Source organism: Emydura macquarii, unplaced genomic scaffold (genome assembly GCF_026122565.2).
Source record: "Emydura macquarii macquarii isolate MOO-44397 ecotype Brisbane River unplaced genomic scaffold, CSIRO-AGI_Emac_v2 contig_2321, whole genome shotgun sequence".
NCBI lineage: Eukaryota > Metazoa > Chordata > Testudines > Chelidae > Emydura > Emydura macquarii.
Genome location: NW_027132458.1, coordinates 3289550 through 3306850, shown reverse-complemented (window position 1 = coordinate 3306850; position 17301 = coordinate 3289550). Strand labels below are relative to the sequence as shown.

Genomic DNA, 17301 nt, shown 5'->3' with positions numbered 1-17301 from the left:
CTAACATACAGAAGACATTCAGAAGTTCTGTGTAAGAGAGCCTAATAGTATATATTGGTGTAACTTTGGGGCCCCTCGGCATGTAAATTACTCCAATTTAAGCCCCCTTCCACCCATTTCCTTACATGTAGATTACACCCCCTTACACATCATCTATGAACCTGACCCATGTTCATTTCCAAGGAAAACAAGGCCTTCGCAAAATGGACGGGTAAGTTTCAGCTTGAATTTCCCCTGATGGAAGTGTAAATGACACAAGTTGCCCGGTTCAGTTTCTTCTCCAGGTTTTGCATTTGTGGATGAGCATGACTTGCACATTTAGGATGGTTCTCTCCCTTGCTCATTGTTCACTGCTGTGGGTTGGTGTTTGTATCTCCTTACTTCACATTGCCCAGATAGCCTATGGCATGGGGAAAGGATGAAGATGGGATAATTCAGACTCTGTGTAACAGAGCTTTATTTTATCACCTTCTCAGTGTGATCATGGAACTCCATTATCCCAGCCAATCTTTTTTTTTTGTGGGAGGGGGTAAGGAGGGCATGGAATATCAGAGATTGCTATCCTACAACACTATTTCTTTTATGAACACAGCAGCAGTTTCAATCCTGCATTCAACACCAACACCCTTTTGGCATGCTATTTATTTTTAGACGAAAATGAAAAAGACCATAGTGTTGTTAAAAGGGGACCAGGAATTGATGGTACCGCATGAAAAGTACACATCTTTGGATACAACAGAGCATATTCAAACTGGAGGGGTTCCAGGAAATCAGTAGAGGACACGAAGTGGAACCATGCCTTCTGCAGCAAGTTTTTCTTCATACTTGCTCTTTTGCTCATTAGCTTTCATGCTACATAAAGTGTAATCCTTAAAAGCCTCTTTACTGTCCCCTGAGAACATACATACATGGGTTATTTTCTAATGGCAGTACACATCAGATGAACCATCCTATTACGGCAAGCTCCAGGGCCTCTTTACTGCAATTATATCATCCTGCTCTATGTTATCTCTGCTACAAAGGAGGATTTTTTAAATCAGGGCAAACATGAGAGACATTGTTAAACAACCAGAGGAATGAACCGTGCCTGGAATTTCAATGAATGCCTCAGAGGGAAAAAAAGCCGTGGATTCCAGTCTAAATGGAAGAGGCTGTCATATTGTTGAGGTAATTTTCTGTACCTTTACAGCCCATATCCCCATGCTGACAGTCAGATAACTTAAACATCCCAGAGGGAGAAAGGCCCACAAATGTTTTAATTTCTTAATGAGGCTATCGAGTTTAAAAGATAAAATGCAGTGGTCTTATGCCTGTGCTAGCAACATCACCCTGAAGTGTAATTAAAGCACGTTTGGTACTCAACTGGTCTTCACATGCATCCTTTATGAGTAGCATGTCCCTGTTTAGAAGGATTCTTCCTTACTCCTAGATTCAGAATCAAGGCAAACATCAGCAAGGTAGCTTTATAAATATATCAACGCTCTACTTAGCCTTTAGATAGGAGGATTTTGATTGGCAAGTCTCTGAATTTGGCTCCACTTTGCCACATAAACAAGGCTCTTGCAACTAAGTAGCATTATTGATGTAAATGTATAAATTCACAGTGTTTTGCATCAAGTAGTTTTAGCGCTCACCATTCTTTCCTCACCACACACGCAAATGTGCCACAGAGAGTTCTCAGTGCTATAATGAGCCAAGCCTTTGCAATTTAAATCAAGAAAAATGCATCCTCAGAGCAATTCAATAGAAAACTTGATGAGATCACATTCCCATGAGTGTTTAGATATGATTGAAGATAGAAGAGCCTAAGGAGGTGAGATTCTCGTATTACACATCCCTACCCTCACCCCTTCCTTTTTCAGGAATGGAAATAAATTACTAACTGATCAGCTTTATGGGTACTCTTCTCCTGAAATGGATTCTACTGGTAATTAGGAAGTAGGCAGCCAGTTGCCAACCAGCCAACCAGCCAACCCCACACTCACTCACTCACACTCTCACTCTCACACACACAAAAGAACTGGCTTAGGAGCTCTCTGATCCATTGATGTTGATATTTAACAAATCTTAGAATGCTGGAGAAGTTCCAGAGGCCTGAAAAATGCTAACATTGTGCCAATATTTTAAAAGGGCAAACAGGACAACTCGGGTAAATATAGGTCAGTTAGCCTGACTCTGATCCTAGTCAAAACAATGGGAAGACCGATATGGGATGCAATCAGTAAAATATTAAAAGCTGGTAGCCTAATTAGTGACAATTAACATGGTTTTATAGAAAATAGATCTTTCTTGTCAAAAAAACTTGATACAATTCATGATGAGGTTACAAGTTTGGTTGATTAAGGTAACCATTGATGTAATATACTTAGTCTTCTGTAAGGCATTTGACTTAGTCCCATACAACATTCTGATAAAAAAATGAGCACCATACAAAATCAAAGTAGTCCATATTAAATGGATTTAAAACTGGCTAACTGATAGATCTCAAAAAGTAACTGCACCTGGGGATCTTTGTCCTAGTGGAGGGTTTTTTTTTTTTTTTTTTTTGGTTTTATTTCCTTGTGGGTTTCAGCAGGGATCTGTTCATGGCCCAATGCTATTCAATATCTTATCAGTGATATAAAAGAAAATATAATATCATTGCTGACAAAATTTGCAGATGATACAAAAATTGTGGAGTGGTAAATAATGACAGGTCGGTAATACAGGCCAAGCGGGATCACTTGGGCTCATTTGAATAACGTGTTTTAATACAAGGTCATACATCTAGGAACAAAGAATGTAGAGGTCACACTTATAAGATAGAGGACTGTGTCCTGGAATACAATGATGCTGAGAAGGACTTAGAGGTCCTGGTAGATAACAAACAGAATATGAGCTGCCAGTGTAATGCTGTAGTCACTGGAATACTGTGTCCAATTCTGGTGCCCACACAGCAAAAAGGTTGTTGAAAAACTGGAAAGGAAAAGAGGAACAAAAATGGTTTGAGGTCTGAAAAACATGCCTTATAGTGAGAAACTTAAGGAGCTCAATATAATTAGTTTATCCAAGAGAAGGCTGAGATGTAGCTTGTATTAAAATGTATGTTGTTCAAATGAGCCCACCTTGCCAAGTAATCCAGCTCGGCCCATGTCATTCACCTGTCTTCATCATTATGCAACTTGATTAAAGTCTACAGGTACCTACGTGGGGAAGAGATTTCTTATAGCACATGGCTCTTTAATTTAGCAGACAAAGGCAAAATGAAATCTAATGGCTGGAAGCTTTAGCCAGACAAATTAGGAGTAGAGATACGTTGCAAATTTTTGACAGTGAAGGTAAGTAATCGTTGGAACAACTTCACTAGGGATAAGGTGGATTCACCATCACATGAAATCTTTAAATCAAGACTGCATATCTTTCTAACAGCTGTGCTCTAGATTAAGCAGAAGTTATAGGCTTAATGTAAATAACATGGGGTGAGATTCTATAGCCTGTGCTATGCATGATGTCAGACTACATGGTCAGTCTCTTTAGGCCTTATAATCTTTGAAAATTGGGGTTGAACATTTAGAACTTATTATATACCTAAACTTCCAATGAAAAGTATCATTGATGTGTGTGTGACAGATTCAAATTATAATAAGTAACAATGCATCCACTCCCTAAAGTCTCCTTCACTGGACACAATAGAGAGGCGGGAGCCACCAGGGACATGGCTTCAGTTCCCTGGTCCCACACTTCCTAGTCCCACTGTAAGGAGTTTCTGAGGAGCACCCAATGGTGCTACACTCTTTCTTTCCTTGCTCTCTCCCTTCACCCCATGTCACCATTGCCTTGAAAATTCCCAGTTTCTGTTACACAGTTTTAAAAATTAATTAAAAAACCTAACACACAAGCTGATCTGGGCGGTATCTAAGGGTAAGTGCGGATGCAATTCTGCCCCTAACAACGGAACCTTATAATTCTTGCAGTGAGTCTTTAATTACAGAAGACCAAGACCATTGCAGCACCATGACTCAAAAATGCAGTCATCAGTGTGACTAGAAATATAGTGTAAAGACCATCACAAAACGACTAATATACATGTTACCATCTAAATACAGCAAAACAATTATCCCATCGACAGGACAAAAATGCACAGACACATACAGAAGAGTATGACCCTAAGAGCACCTCAATGCCAACTGACAAAGGGTTCACTCTTCTGTAATGGTAGCCCCCGACCAGCCCGACAATACACCTTACACACTGCTGTCATAGCCTTAATCTATAAAGAATGGCATGAGAGATCTTAAATGAAAGCCAAGATCATGCTGGTCACCAATTCATCAATATTGTTGTGGAATATATAGACGGATGATATTTAAAAAGTTATGTCTATGTACTATGAAAATATGTCCTGATAATTTGCATCAAGGTGTCACCTCCCAGAAGAGGTGAAAAACTGGCTTTGCCAGACAAGGGGATGTATATTCACTTGTCTGCCTAGGTTCATATGTAGATTAAGTATTGTCGGACAAAACAATGGAAGCCCCATTTACATACAAGTCAGTAGGTGGATGAGAAGTCAAAAGGAAGGGAAGGGAAGAACATCAGGGAGCTTTCTCTAGAAGGGCACTTCAAAGGTTTATTGGACTATACCAGGAAGACAGGAACAGCACCCTGTTACCCTTTGCTGAGGGAGCAAAAAGGACGTCACTTTTTGCATCCATGAACGGTGGATCCCAGCCCTGTGTGTTGATGATGATGATGGGAGAGTGCTTTAGGTGAGAAACTACCCTGGATAAGGATTTTAGCCTGTTAAAAGTTTATACTTGAAGATGCATGTTATACTTTTTTGTTTTATCTGTAACCATTTCTGTTTCCACTTATTATCCGTTTTCATTATCTTTTAAATCATCTTTGATAATAAACTTATGGTTGTTTCACTATAAATATATCACTGCGCTGTGATATTATAAAGGACCTGATCCTGAGTTGTACCAATCAAGCTGTGTGTACACTCTTCCCTTGGGAATTACTGTGTGACTAGTGACAGGAGCTGAACACAAGGGACTTGTAGGTACACCTACTGTTATCCTGCAAAGTAAAGTAAGGGCTGGCAGAGCCCAGAGGTTTTCGTTTAGTTGGCGAACAAGCTGATGGTGTCAGGGAGCTGACAAGCAGGTAAGTACAAGAAAGTCTCTCTCTTGCTGAAGCAGAGGGGTAACAGCGTAACGGACAGTTCTGGGCACCCTGAGATAGCATTTCAAAGGGTAAATAAATCAGGTCACAGAAAATTACATATTCCTACTGTGTCCTGTAAGGAGATAACAGGTAAGGGAGTAAGACAAGAAATCCTTTTCCTTCCCTGTTCTGGAGCATGGCAATTGTCAATCTATAAAAGAGATTTCAGACCTTGGTTCAGAATTGTAGTGTGTAGAGACCTGAAGAAAGAGGAAAGTTATCTAGTCCACATACAGTTCTAAAAAAGACTGACAAATTTGCTCTCACACATGCAATTCTCACAAAAAAGCAATTTTCTTGTACACTACTCCAATATATTATGTTCTGAGTGGTTTAACTCTTCCCTGAATTATGTAGTAGGCTATACTGTTTTTCGGGGAACCATTTTTTTTTAATGTAGTTGGTAATGAGATTGGCAAGTTTCATTAAAATCTGACTGTAAAATTAAGCTAATTCTGATTTTAGACTCATTCCAAAATGACTATAGCTTGGAATGCTCCCACAGAAGCTGTACCATTTAATGTCTCCATGCTGGTATGGCATTTCCAGTATGTGTCTGAAGCCTTAAACTGCATCTTGTAGATCTGAACAGGAATTCAATATGCCTTGTGAAAAATTTTGTAGTTTAATCTTAGATCTAAAATCCAGGGATGCCTTTCGCAGTTGCTGAAAACCAGACCTGCTGCAGATGTTCAATCTATTCCAACTGTGTCTGCCTTCTCTGCCGTGTTAGACTTAGTATTTTGTTTCGGATATATATCCAACTACAGGGGGTCTCAGACAGTTTGCAAATTTGACACTTTGTGAACTGGAAGGATAATTGTGTAGTAGTTTACTATATCGACATGTTGTTATATTTATTTATTTGGATTTCATATATACAATGAAAAAAATAACCTATACATGAGATTGAAGTGTCCTGATAACAATTTTACATACAATCTACAAGGGATTCCACCCATCAGCATAACAAACATAAAAATTAGCATACCAGTCAGCAAATACAGCAGCAAAATAGAAAACCAACTACTCCATCCTAAGCCCCAGGCCCTAAACCCTACCCAGAAGCCTAATGAAATAGATTGCTTATACAGTTATATTCTTTCACCAAAAAGTACCTTTTATCTTAAAAAGTGCTGCATCCCTGCAGAGAGGTTTGCAGAAGTCTGTGTGGGGATTTTGCTAATTTTCTCTAACACTGTACAGCTAGTCATATCAGTAGTATCAAATTGTGCAAGATCAAAACACTTTTTTAGTTGATGGCCTTCTAGTTATTTTCACTGCATATACAAAATGTTGCAAATATTCCTAAAATGATCACAACAGCAGAGATTTTAATACTCCTCTGCATAACTGGAGCGACACAACTGCAACTCTGAACTCTCTGAACATTATTATCAATAGCATATTATCATTCTGGTTCTTTTTAACTGTAAAATCCTCTTACTTCACTAAACATACCCAATTTCCTGAGCATGGTGTTATCCAATCAGCAACACATTTGTTAAGAGACTCAAGAGAAAGGACAGCACTCAGTTGCATTTAAGGAGCTTAATATGTGATTGTGTGTGTGCGCATCAGGAGGAATATGAGGTTGAAGGAATTATTATTGCAATGGAATGAAGAAGAAACTGGTAGAGGACAGTTGTTTTCCCCCTCATCCTTCTGCCTCTGGCTAATGGAGCTCCTTCTAACAGAAAATCAATAGAGTAAAACATGGCGTTATAGCTCCTCCACCATTGGAAGAAGAATGAGAAGAAATAAAATTGTGATACTGGCTGCAATTTTGCATTCTGTGAGAGCAGCTCTTTTATTAAGTTTTGTGAAAGTTACTGATGAAAATATTGAGCTTTTCTGAGGTAAAAGAAAATGTCCTGTGAATAACAGCTATGAAATCCCAGCTACAACTGGTTTGTAAGTGCTCGTCAATGCAGGATCTTATCTACCTGAATCCGCAAAAAAAAAAAAAAAAAAAAAAAAGCCACATAAAATGCTGATTTCACCCATTATATAATCTCAAAAATTCGGAGATGGCCAAATGGCCACAGTGCATCCGAACAGTGGCATCCTATGCTGCTCCAAAGCAGAACTATCAGCTGGAGTGCACATCTCTGCAGCCAAACAATTGAGGGGTAGAATGGGAGGATAGAATAATACCATGACTAATCAAGCTCTCTCACTCAAAAAGATCAGCCCACATGGAGTCAGTTGACGGATTGGAGCCACGTGGGATATTTATACAAAAGCTTGAGTGTTTTGTGCAGAGACATTCTTCCAAGAAAAGTGACAGCATAAACTAAACGGCTCCTTCTCTGTGGTGGAAAAGCTTTTGTTGAGATGGTTTTGTTTATGCCAGTAAGAAGTGCAGAAAGTAACATTTCGCATCACATCTGAAATTCATACCTTACTTTCCACTTCCTGGACAACAACAAAAAGAAAGACTCATTCCATTGTCTTTGATGTATAATCCTTTTGTCCATTCTAAATTTCAAGTGCAGTAGACAAGGATTAGACAAGGACTCAGCTGTTAAAAAAATAGTCACTCACTCAGGGGAGAAAAATGTACTCTCGCTTTTTGAAGTGGTAACACATTGTACCTTTAATAATGTACCAATCTTAAGACATCTCTTTTCACAAAGGGCACTGAACTTGTATTTAAACCCTTCTACCTCATCTATAGGGCAAACATACAAAATCCTAGGTATTAAGAAAAACCTCTATGATTCATTGAAAGCTGCAAACAGACACATGGATTTGTCTACAGCTTTGCAGAGTTGCTTTAAAACCAGTATCACCACTTCTAAATTAAAAAGCCAGGACAAAGCAGAGACATGATTAAGTGCTTTCATTATTTACTTAATAAAAACACATATAGTAATATCTTTTGAGACCAAAGTTTTAATTAAGGGAGGTTGGCATTTCAGCTTTTTTTCCAAGGGAACAGCAGGTAAGGTCAAACAAAAAGCTTATGCGATGAAATTGCATGAAATATAGCTCCTAGGAGATCTGGCATTATTAACAAGAACATGAAGAAGGGCACAGTTGAACAGTTTAAAGATAAATGATTGCACTCAGTTACCTTTTGCCATCAGATTGGAGAACCTGACAGAGCTGTTATTTGAAAGAATGTATATGAATAGGTATTTAAAGGGGCTTGAATAGATGCAAATGTAGGGATTCAAGGCTGGGGAAGCATTTTTCTTCAGCTTAAAAAACGCAAGCCTATTCTTTTATGTCTATCCAGAAAGGATTTCCAAATTACAGGGGCAGCTTTAAAAATAACTTGCTATTGGAAAGTGGCTTGCTGCTGAAAAGTAACCTTGTTCCTGCTGTGTGGTATTCTAATCACTAACTTTAGCCTCCTTCAGAAAATCTTTTATTTCATGTTTCAAGACATTTTAGCTTCTTGTTTTTGAAGGTTTTTTAAAAAAAAATTATTTACTATTTTCTGTGAAATTATATCCTTGCTTCTACAGAAGCACCCTTTATAGACAGAACATGTATCTCAAAGCTTCTGCATGATTCAGAAATAAAAACCTATTTTTAAGAACAAAATCCTTTCATCTCACTTCAGTAAAAATATATAGAGAACAGCCAGCTGCAAGCAAAAATAATTGCAACACCATAATGCAGGGTTCCATTACCGCAGTATCATTCCGATAAAGCAGCTGATCTAGGATCTTGGCACTTACCCAGAGCCCTGAGCCTGACATAAGTGTATTAATCCAGAAGCATGTGCAGCTGTTTTCAGTAATCTGAAGCCCTTGAATTTTATTGGACACACACACGTGCGCACACATGCACAGTCACCCAGGCAGTAAGTGACACAGGTGATACACAGAGGGAAGAGAGGGAAGGAAAGTATTTTATGCTGTTGAACTAACTTAATCCACTGAGTCATATGGACAGGCCATGGCTTTACATTGGAAGAGTATTTCTTGGCTGATATGATGAGGTACAGGGTAAAAGTTGCAAAAGATTTTTGCTTGTATCAGAGCGAGGCACATGTACTTGGCCCCGATCCTGCATGATATCCATTCATGTGGATCTTCGCAGTCAAATGAACTCCACGCAGGCACACGAGTCTGCCTCTAGGGATTGTCACTGCAATACTGGGTAATGCTCTATCTTGTAAGGCGCTGAGCATTCTGGTCCCAGTAAAGCTAATACGTTAAACGTGCTTAATTTTAACCATGTGCGGAGCCCCACTGACATCAATGAGGGGCTGAAAATGTTCTTGAGACATAAAGTGCAATTATTCTGCTCTTCATGTTCACATGTCACTCCCAGTGATGTTAACAAGAATAACACAGGCTTGTGGAGAGCAAAACAAATCCCTCTTGAATAAATTTTAGTTTGCCATGAAAGAGCTTTAAGCAGGGACATTCCTTCATACTGAAAGCAAAGTCTGGCCTGGCGGCAGCCTCTCCTATGACCCATGAGTTATAACAGAGGCTGCAGCCTGCTGCTCTCCCTCTGGGAGGAGTCTTGATCCAATGGATCTGTGTCATACAGAAGAACTGCATCATGATAATGGCCCTGATCCAATGCCCACTCAAGTCAATGGGAAGATTCCCGCCTACTTCATTAGGCTTTGGCTCGAGCCCCAGTTAAAATGACACTGAACGGTATGTATATTAGCAAAATGTTATATCTGATCTTTTGCATAGTCCTTTGTTTGGAAGGGCTACAGAAAAGTAACACAAACTGCTGGAGGGCTCAGAGAGGGGCTGTTCTTGTAGGTTTACAGAAAAGCAAGACATATTTGCAAAATCTAATTGTTAAGAAACGTTACATATGAAAAACTATTTCACTGCTGTCATTTCTCTCTCAAAAAAACTTCAGTTGGAGATAAATTCATGATTTTGAAGAAGAGAATTAAAAGAGGAGGAGACTTTCTCACTCTCTCTCTTTTTCTCCTCCTTTGGAACACTGTGCCATTCAGTCTTGAAAATGGTGAATTTTCACCAATCACTGTGTTTTCAAGTGAAAAGAGTTACAGAATCATAGAAGATTAGGGCTGGAAGGGACCTCAGGAGGTCATCTAGTCCAACCCCCTGCTCAAAGCAGGACTAACCTCAGCCAGGGCTTTGTCAAGCCGCACTTTAAAAACCCTCTAAAGATGGAGACTCCACCACCTCCCTAGGTAACTCATTACAGTGCTTCAACACCCTCCTAGTGAAAAACATTTTCCTAATGTCCAATCTAGACCTCCCCCCACTGCAACTTGAGACCACTGCTCCTTGTTCTGTCATCTACTACCATTGAGAAAGGCCTAGCTCCATCCTCCCTGAAACCCTCTTTCAGATAGTTAAAGGCTGCTATCAAATCCCCCCTCATTCTTCTCTTTGGCAGACTAAACAAGCCTGGCTCCCTCAGCCTCTCCTCATAAGTCTTGTGCTTCAGCCCCCTAATCATTAGCTGGCCTCAGCCCTGATCATTAGCACTACCGCCACATAACAATATAGGCACAGATATAAACTCTTACCATAAATGGCACATACCCGATAAAGTCTCATACAACATTCATGAGTGTGCGTGTGTATATATATTCAATACAAGTATGTATTAAATAAAATATAACAGCTGCTAAAGTAAAGCACAAGTTTGTTTATTTTCCCACTCCAATAATTATTATTAGATGTGTACAAGCACCTGCCTAATGCTCTGGTTTAAGAGATAGTTTCACTGATATCCACATGGCAGAACTTGATTCCATGAACAGTCAATGGGGTGACAATGGGCCTTTCACACAGATAAGGAAAGCAGAATTATGCCCTTAATGCCTACACAGGATAGACAATAATGTAATGATAGACTTTGCCTTTCTAAGTCACCTTTATTTATGAAAGTGAAATGTGCTTTACACCCCAATCGAGTGATGTTTTTCATCTCTCTCCACACTACATATAGGGCCCATATCCGTTTTTGCAACCACAATTCTGCTCCCACAATTACCGTCATTTAGATGTCTAATTACCGGATAAGTGTGTGCAGTGAGCCAGTTAGACCTCTAAGTGACATTAATTGTGCCACAAAATAATTGCAGCTGCAAAGTCTGCAATATACACTGTATGCACAAACAAGCTGTCAATGCATTGTTTGTATTATTGCTTACTATTGAATTAGAGAAGGTGGCTTCCCTGCCCCCTACCACCAAGTAACAGTGGGTAAAGTCAACCAACAAGCTGTCAATCTGTCATTTATTACATGACTATTTAGTATTTGTATTATGGTAGCATCTAAATGCACCAAAGGAGAATGGGGGCCCCACCGTGTTAGACATTGTTCAAACACATAGTAAGGTACACTCCTTGCCCTAAAGACCTTACTGTTTGAATAGACAAGACAGAGGCTGGAAGGGAGAACAGAGACACAAGAAGCAAAGTAACTTGGACAAGGTCAGACAGCAAGTCAGTGACAGAGCTGTGGGTAGAAAATAGGTCTTTTGGATACTGGTTCAGTACCCTATCCACTAGAACAGAGAGCAATTTTGCCTAGTATAGTCTTACTTTAAAAAATGATTATATAGGCAGACTGCCTCCCATAGGGGGGAAATCACTTCTATGGCTGAGAAGGGGCATGTTGCTTCCATTCTAAAAGCTATTCTGGTTTCAGAATCCTTACTGTGCTCTATGAAAGAAGGGAAGTTTTCAGTGTGTTGGTGGCGTACCAGTCAGGACAGAACTGTGTAAATCACTGCTGAGCAGTGTAAATTCTCTCCACGGACATACACTTATCACATTTACAGATTGGGCTTTGTTTTGCAGCCCAACTCCAGGGAGTTCCTAGAGACAGTTTCGAAAATGAGACACCAACTGTGCAGTAAATACCATTTGCAGCAAAGGCCATTCTCTCTCCCCTCTGCTTCTGAGTACATAAAATGTCCAGGTTAAAATCCAGAGCAACAGAATAAAAAAGTGCTTTTGGAAAAAAAGATAAGTGCATGGCAAATTACAGGCCAGATCCTTCAACTTCAATCTTTCACATGACACAGGAATCACATTAAAGTCAACAGGTTTCCCACCGTACACAGGGGTCTCCCTGCATGGACCTGCAGAGTCTGGCCCTTTACGTGCATTACACACAACCACACAAGACCTGACCCAAATCATACTGAAGTCAATGGGAGCCTTCCTATTCCCCTCAATGGGCTTTGGATCACCCTCTGAGTGCTCAGACCTGTAACTCTGACCCTGATCCAGCTAAGCACTAAAGCACATGCTTAACCTTAAGTATGAGTCGTTTCCTTGACTCCAGTGTGCTGAAGTGCTCTGCGTGCTCAAGTGCTTTGCTGGATCAGGGCCATAATACTCAATACTTCGCAGGGTGAAGCTCTTCTAGTGCAAGGTTCAGTCACTCTTATGCAGGCAGAGTAGTATCTCAGTCCATTATCCAGCCCCAGGAAATCAACTGGATAACTTGCAGATGAAAGAACTACTCAACAGAATTAAAGGTGGCCCATGTCAAACACAATTCAGTTCTATGAAATGGATTAATACAAACCATGTCAAGACTTGTCTCTCACAAGTATGTTAAGCCCCATTATGGAAAGTGGGTTGAGGGTGAGACTAAAAGATGTGTGTGCATACACATAGCCTATCACACTGAACCGGTAAAACTGTGAAACCTGAAAGAATCGGCATCAATCATTTATTAAAGGATCGTACAACAACGGTCACCACAGCAGAGTTTAATCGTTTGGTCCCAGGGTGGCAGGGGCTACAAGTGCTGCAAAGCACTATGCTCATTCTTGGAGGCAAAGCTTCAACCCTCTTCCTTACTCAGCTCAGAAGAGCTAATGGGCTGCCTGAAGGAACCATATTTAGCTTTTTTCACCTAAAAATCCCATTGGCAGCACAGGATCCCTCTCCCCCTCTATGTCCTTCAGTCACAAGACAAAGGACCTTGCAGATTATTTATTTGTAGCACAGAAAGTATATTCTATAGACGGAATCAACTTGATATCAGTGTGTATATACAAATGTAGGGCCTGATGAGATTCTACTACATTTACACTGAGTAGTGTATTAGTTCACATATAGTCCCATTAACTTCAATGGGAATGGCAGATGTTCAGCACCTTCAAAAAACCAGGAATCTAAATAAAAGTGGCCTAATTATGGATTTGGGTGCTTAACTTTAGGCACCCAAATTTGAATATTTTGCCCATAGGATGCGTCTCAAAACCATATAAAAACAGTACACTTATCTACTCTTTGGGCAGACAGAATAACCATCAGCATAATAAAACACAGAAAGGGAAAGCACAGCAATGTTCCCATTTAATTTTTTATTCCGTCTTCCATTTTAAAATTACTTTAGTGATGCTCGGGAAAGTGACGGGATTAATACCTGAAAACTGAAGCCCCCTGTGCAGCCACAGAACCAAAGAACAAATAAAGCAGTGTCAGCAGCATGCTGCAAGCTTCCATCCAGAGCCACGCCAATACGCTTGAGCACTAGGCTAGAAAGAGACTGCTTTTAGAAGAGTAAGGATTCTTCAGTCTCCAGGTCTGCTCATACCTGAACCTCTCTGCTGAGACTTCCAACAGGACTGTCAGTGAGGACATGGGCACCTGCTGTCTAGGAACCGGTCAGAGATCATCAACTCTCTTCATATACGGCCTGCTCTAAACCCCAATGCGAGTCTTTCCACTGACTTGAAAGGGCTTTGAATCAGGACCATAGTCAGCAAATGTCAAAATTTTCAGTCACTATCTTGAGCTGGATTTGAACTTGTCATCACCATGTGAAAAGCTCCCTTCTCTAGAACCAATCCCCAAGTTTCCACTGAATAATATATTAGCCATTTTGGAACTCAGTATAACTGGATCAATCTTACATTTCCAAAAGGAATCCTGTAACACTTGTGCTGGTCATTCTCCCATGTAGTATCATGGTATGGGCAAACTGTCAAATAAATCTACTCACACAAGCTTGTTTTGTGAAATATTTATAATCCAGGGGACCAATTCTGCCCTCTGTTGAACCTATGCAATCCCATTAAAATAAATGGGATTTGCACAAGTGTAAATGAAGGCAGAACTCAACCATATTTGCAGAAATTAATATACAGAACAGCATTTTAAATTGTACGTAAATCTTCTGAATGTTTGTGAATTACAGTATTTGTGAAGGATTTACTTTTCTATGGACAGGCCCACACTACCGCTTATCTTGATAGAACTTATGTCACTCAGGGGTGTGAAAAAGCCACCCTGAGTGGCGCAAGTTAGACGGAGCTAAGCTCCGGTGTGGACAGCGCTATGTCGGCAGGATAGTGACATAGCTACCACCTCTCATGGAGCTCTCTCCTGTTGGCATAGAGTGTCTTCATCAGACATGCTATAGCAGTGAAGCTGCATTGGCGCAGATGTGCCTCTGTAGCGCTTCTAGTGTAGACTAGCCCTACGATATAGGCCTACTGAGCATGACTGAAATCACTGCGATAGAGTTGCCATTGGTTGCTACTGTAAGAGAATAAGAATTATTAGCTGAAGGTATAGAAATAGGTAACAATGAAAAAGGAAGTTATGCATGAAAATGTCACGTAGTTAGAAAGTAGAAATGTCATGTAAGCAGAAAAATAACAGGAAAGGAAAGGAGGTATGTATGGGAATGTCATATAAGTAAAACTACCAGGAAGAAACAGGAAGTGTGCATTAGCTGGTTTAGAGATAAGGGTGCCCCCCTCCCATATGTCTAGGGTATAAAAGTCTGCAGTGAAGAAGGAATCAGCGCTTACTCTCTCTGTAAGCCTTCAGCTGAATAAATGATTCTTTTCCTATGAACCTATCTGCATGTCTGTCCAGCCGTTTTGTCTCAGCTGAAAAAGGACTCTGACTCAAATTAACTGCATGAGAGGATGCAGGCTTTTATCTGATTATGGCCTGTAATCTGTAACTCATGTGTCTGTAATGGTTCCTTAACACTACATACAGTATTTTGTCAAATCAGCTACATTAGTGAACAACTAGTGTATTTTACAAGCAATGTGGCAGTGGGTATTTGCAGTATCTGGGAGCAAGATCGAATCCTATACGTGTGTAGTCACGAGAAACAAACAATAAGGACCAGGGCTGTATGAAATGTTCAACTCGAACAACATAAATACTTAAAATCAGTGTTGGTTTGCATTCACACTACATTTCTAAACCAGCAGTGGAATCTTTTCCCCCCTCTGTCCAACAAAAACTTCGGTAGATTTTTTCCCCCCTCTGTCTGGGTATCTGCTGCTCACTAGGAAATTTAGGCCTCGTCTACACCTGCGGTGGCCGTGTCTAGGGCACGTATAGCTACACACTGCAGTGAAAGGCAGGCTGCATCCACTATTGTGGTGTGTAGCTACATGTGGCAGTGAAAGACACTGGCAGGGGGAAGGCAATGGGGAAAGGCTTCAGCAGCGGGGAGGCAACAGGACACTACTCTACTAAAAATAGCAGGTTCTGGTGTGTCTTTACAGATCTAAGCAGTGCCTAGCCATCTACACTGATGTTTATACCCAGGCTAGCTGGGCATGCAGCTGCTCTACTCTACACACCCATCGTAAGTGTAGACCTACTCTCAGAGTGTAATGCGCCTGTGTGGCCTGGAGGATAGAGTGCTGGACTGGGACTCAGGATACAGGGCTTGTATTCCCAGCTCAACTCCTGACTTGCTGTGTGACTTTGGGCACGCCACTTTAACCTCTCTGTGCCTCAGTTTCCCCATCTGTAAAAGATGGGCAATGATACTGTCCTTCTTTGTAAAGCATGTTGAGATTTATGCATGAAAAGCACTATATGGGCCTCATCCAGAGTCCAGTGAAGTCAATGGACAAATTTACCACTGACTTCAGTGGGCACTGGTTCAGAACTATAAGAATTAGGCATTGAAATGCACTTACTGGGTAAAGAAATATGCAAGTCACATGGAATTCCCTAAGAAGGGCAAAAATCCTCCTCTGGGACAAGCAATACAGTGGATCCTGTTAGCAGCTATGAGAATACGTATAACTTGAACCTTGCCTTGCCTATAGATGCGCAATGAGATCCAATCATGGGACCACAATTCTTTTGAACCCAATCTTTGCAAATTTCACACCTTGCAAACCAATGCTGAAACAATAACAATGTATGACTCCATTCGGAAATTAATTCAGAAGCCTTTGTATAGATTTAATAATGGTTATTGATTTCTTAAGAGGTTTTAAACTAGAGATGGTCAAAATATTCAGACCAGAATGCCAACACCCAAGCTACTGCCAGACCTCGGACGGAAGAACCTTGAGGAAACAAGGCATGGTATAAATCCTAGAGTTTTTCCTAGCAATATCACCAGAGTGAATGATTACCAAAGCCCCTTTTTTTCACTGATTTGGGCTCCAATCTTGCTACACGATCTACACGTGATGTAGGCAGACCCTGGCATCTGTGTAGAACCTCTCTACTCAAACTCAAATTGTCAAACACAGCCGCCAAAGTGCCTCCATGTGAAATTTGCGACACACATTTCAAAAGGAAAAGCAGATTTTGCAAGCCGACCTACTGAAGATGTTCATCCATTAAGAATTTGTGAAAAGAGAAATATAAAAACAAATCAGTGGGAAAATATTAGCAAAATATTTTTCAACACCTATTGCCCATCCCTAATTTAAACATTAAAAATAAAACAACCATATAGGACAATTGTAAGTAATATCTTTAAATTACTCCTAATAGCAAGGAACTCAATCTCAGATGTAAATTTCTCTTGCAGTACAGCTATTATACCATGGTGACAATTAATGTAACTTTTTAAAACTAAGGACAGAGCAACATGATCCGCACATCTTTAAAAAATATATGTGCAGCAAATGAATTATTTTCTAATTACAAAAGCTGACATCTTTATAGACCTAGTTTTCACATTCTGGAATGAACTATTGCGTCAATTAAAAAGAAAAGGTCTTTTTTCATCCTAAGAGAAGGGATGGCAAATGAAGTCACTGTTATTTTAAGCAAGGCCATAAAATGGAGTCAATTTATTGGCTACCCTATGCAGACCATATTTCGTGTGTGAACATTCCCAAGAGAGGAGAACTTTGAATGGGCTACATGTCATGCCAATAAA

At 40.2% G+C, this 17301-nt stretch overlaps 1 protein-coding gene across 16 annotated transcripts in view; it reads right to left on the bottom strand.

Annotated features, from left to right (window-relative positions):
* ARPP21 (cAMP regulated phosphoprotein 21) overlaps window positions 1–17301 on the bottom strand; it is a 245378-nt gene that overhangs the window by 8218 nt on the left and 219859 nt on the right. The window contains exon 21 of one of the 16 annotated variants that reach the window (XM_067560924.1): window positions 2619–2955. The exons of 13 other annotated variants lie outside the window; for them this stretch is intronic. In XM_067560924.1, coding sequence (XP_067417025.1) covers window positions 2795–2955 — 161 coding nt within the window. In that variant the 3' untranslated portion in view covers window positions 2619–2794. Of the gene's footprint in view, window positions 1–2618; window positions 2956–17301 lie in introns of those variants that run through there. 2 more of the 16 variants (XM_067560925.1, XR_010922125.1) reach the window with 2 other exon arrangements.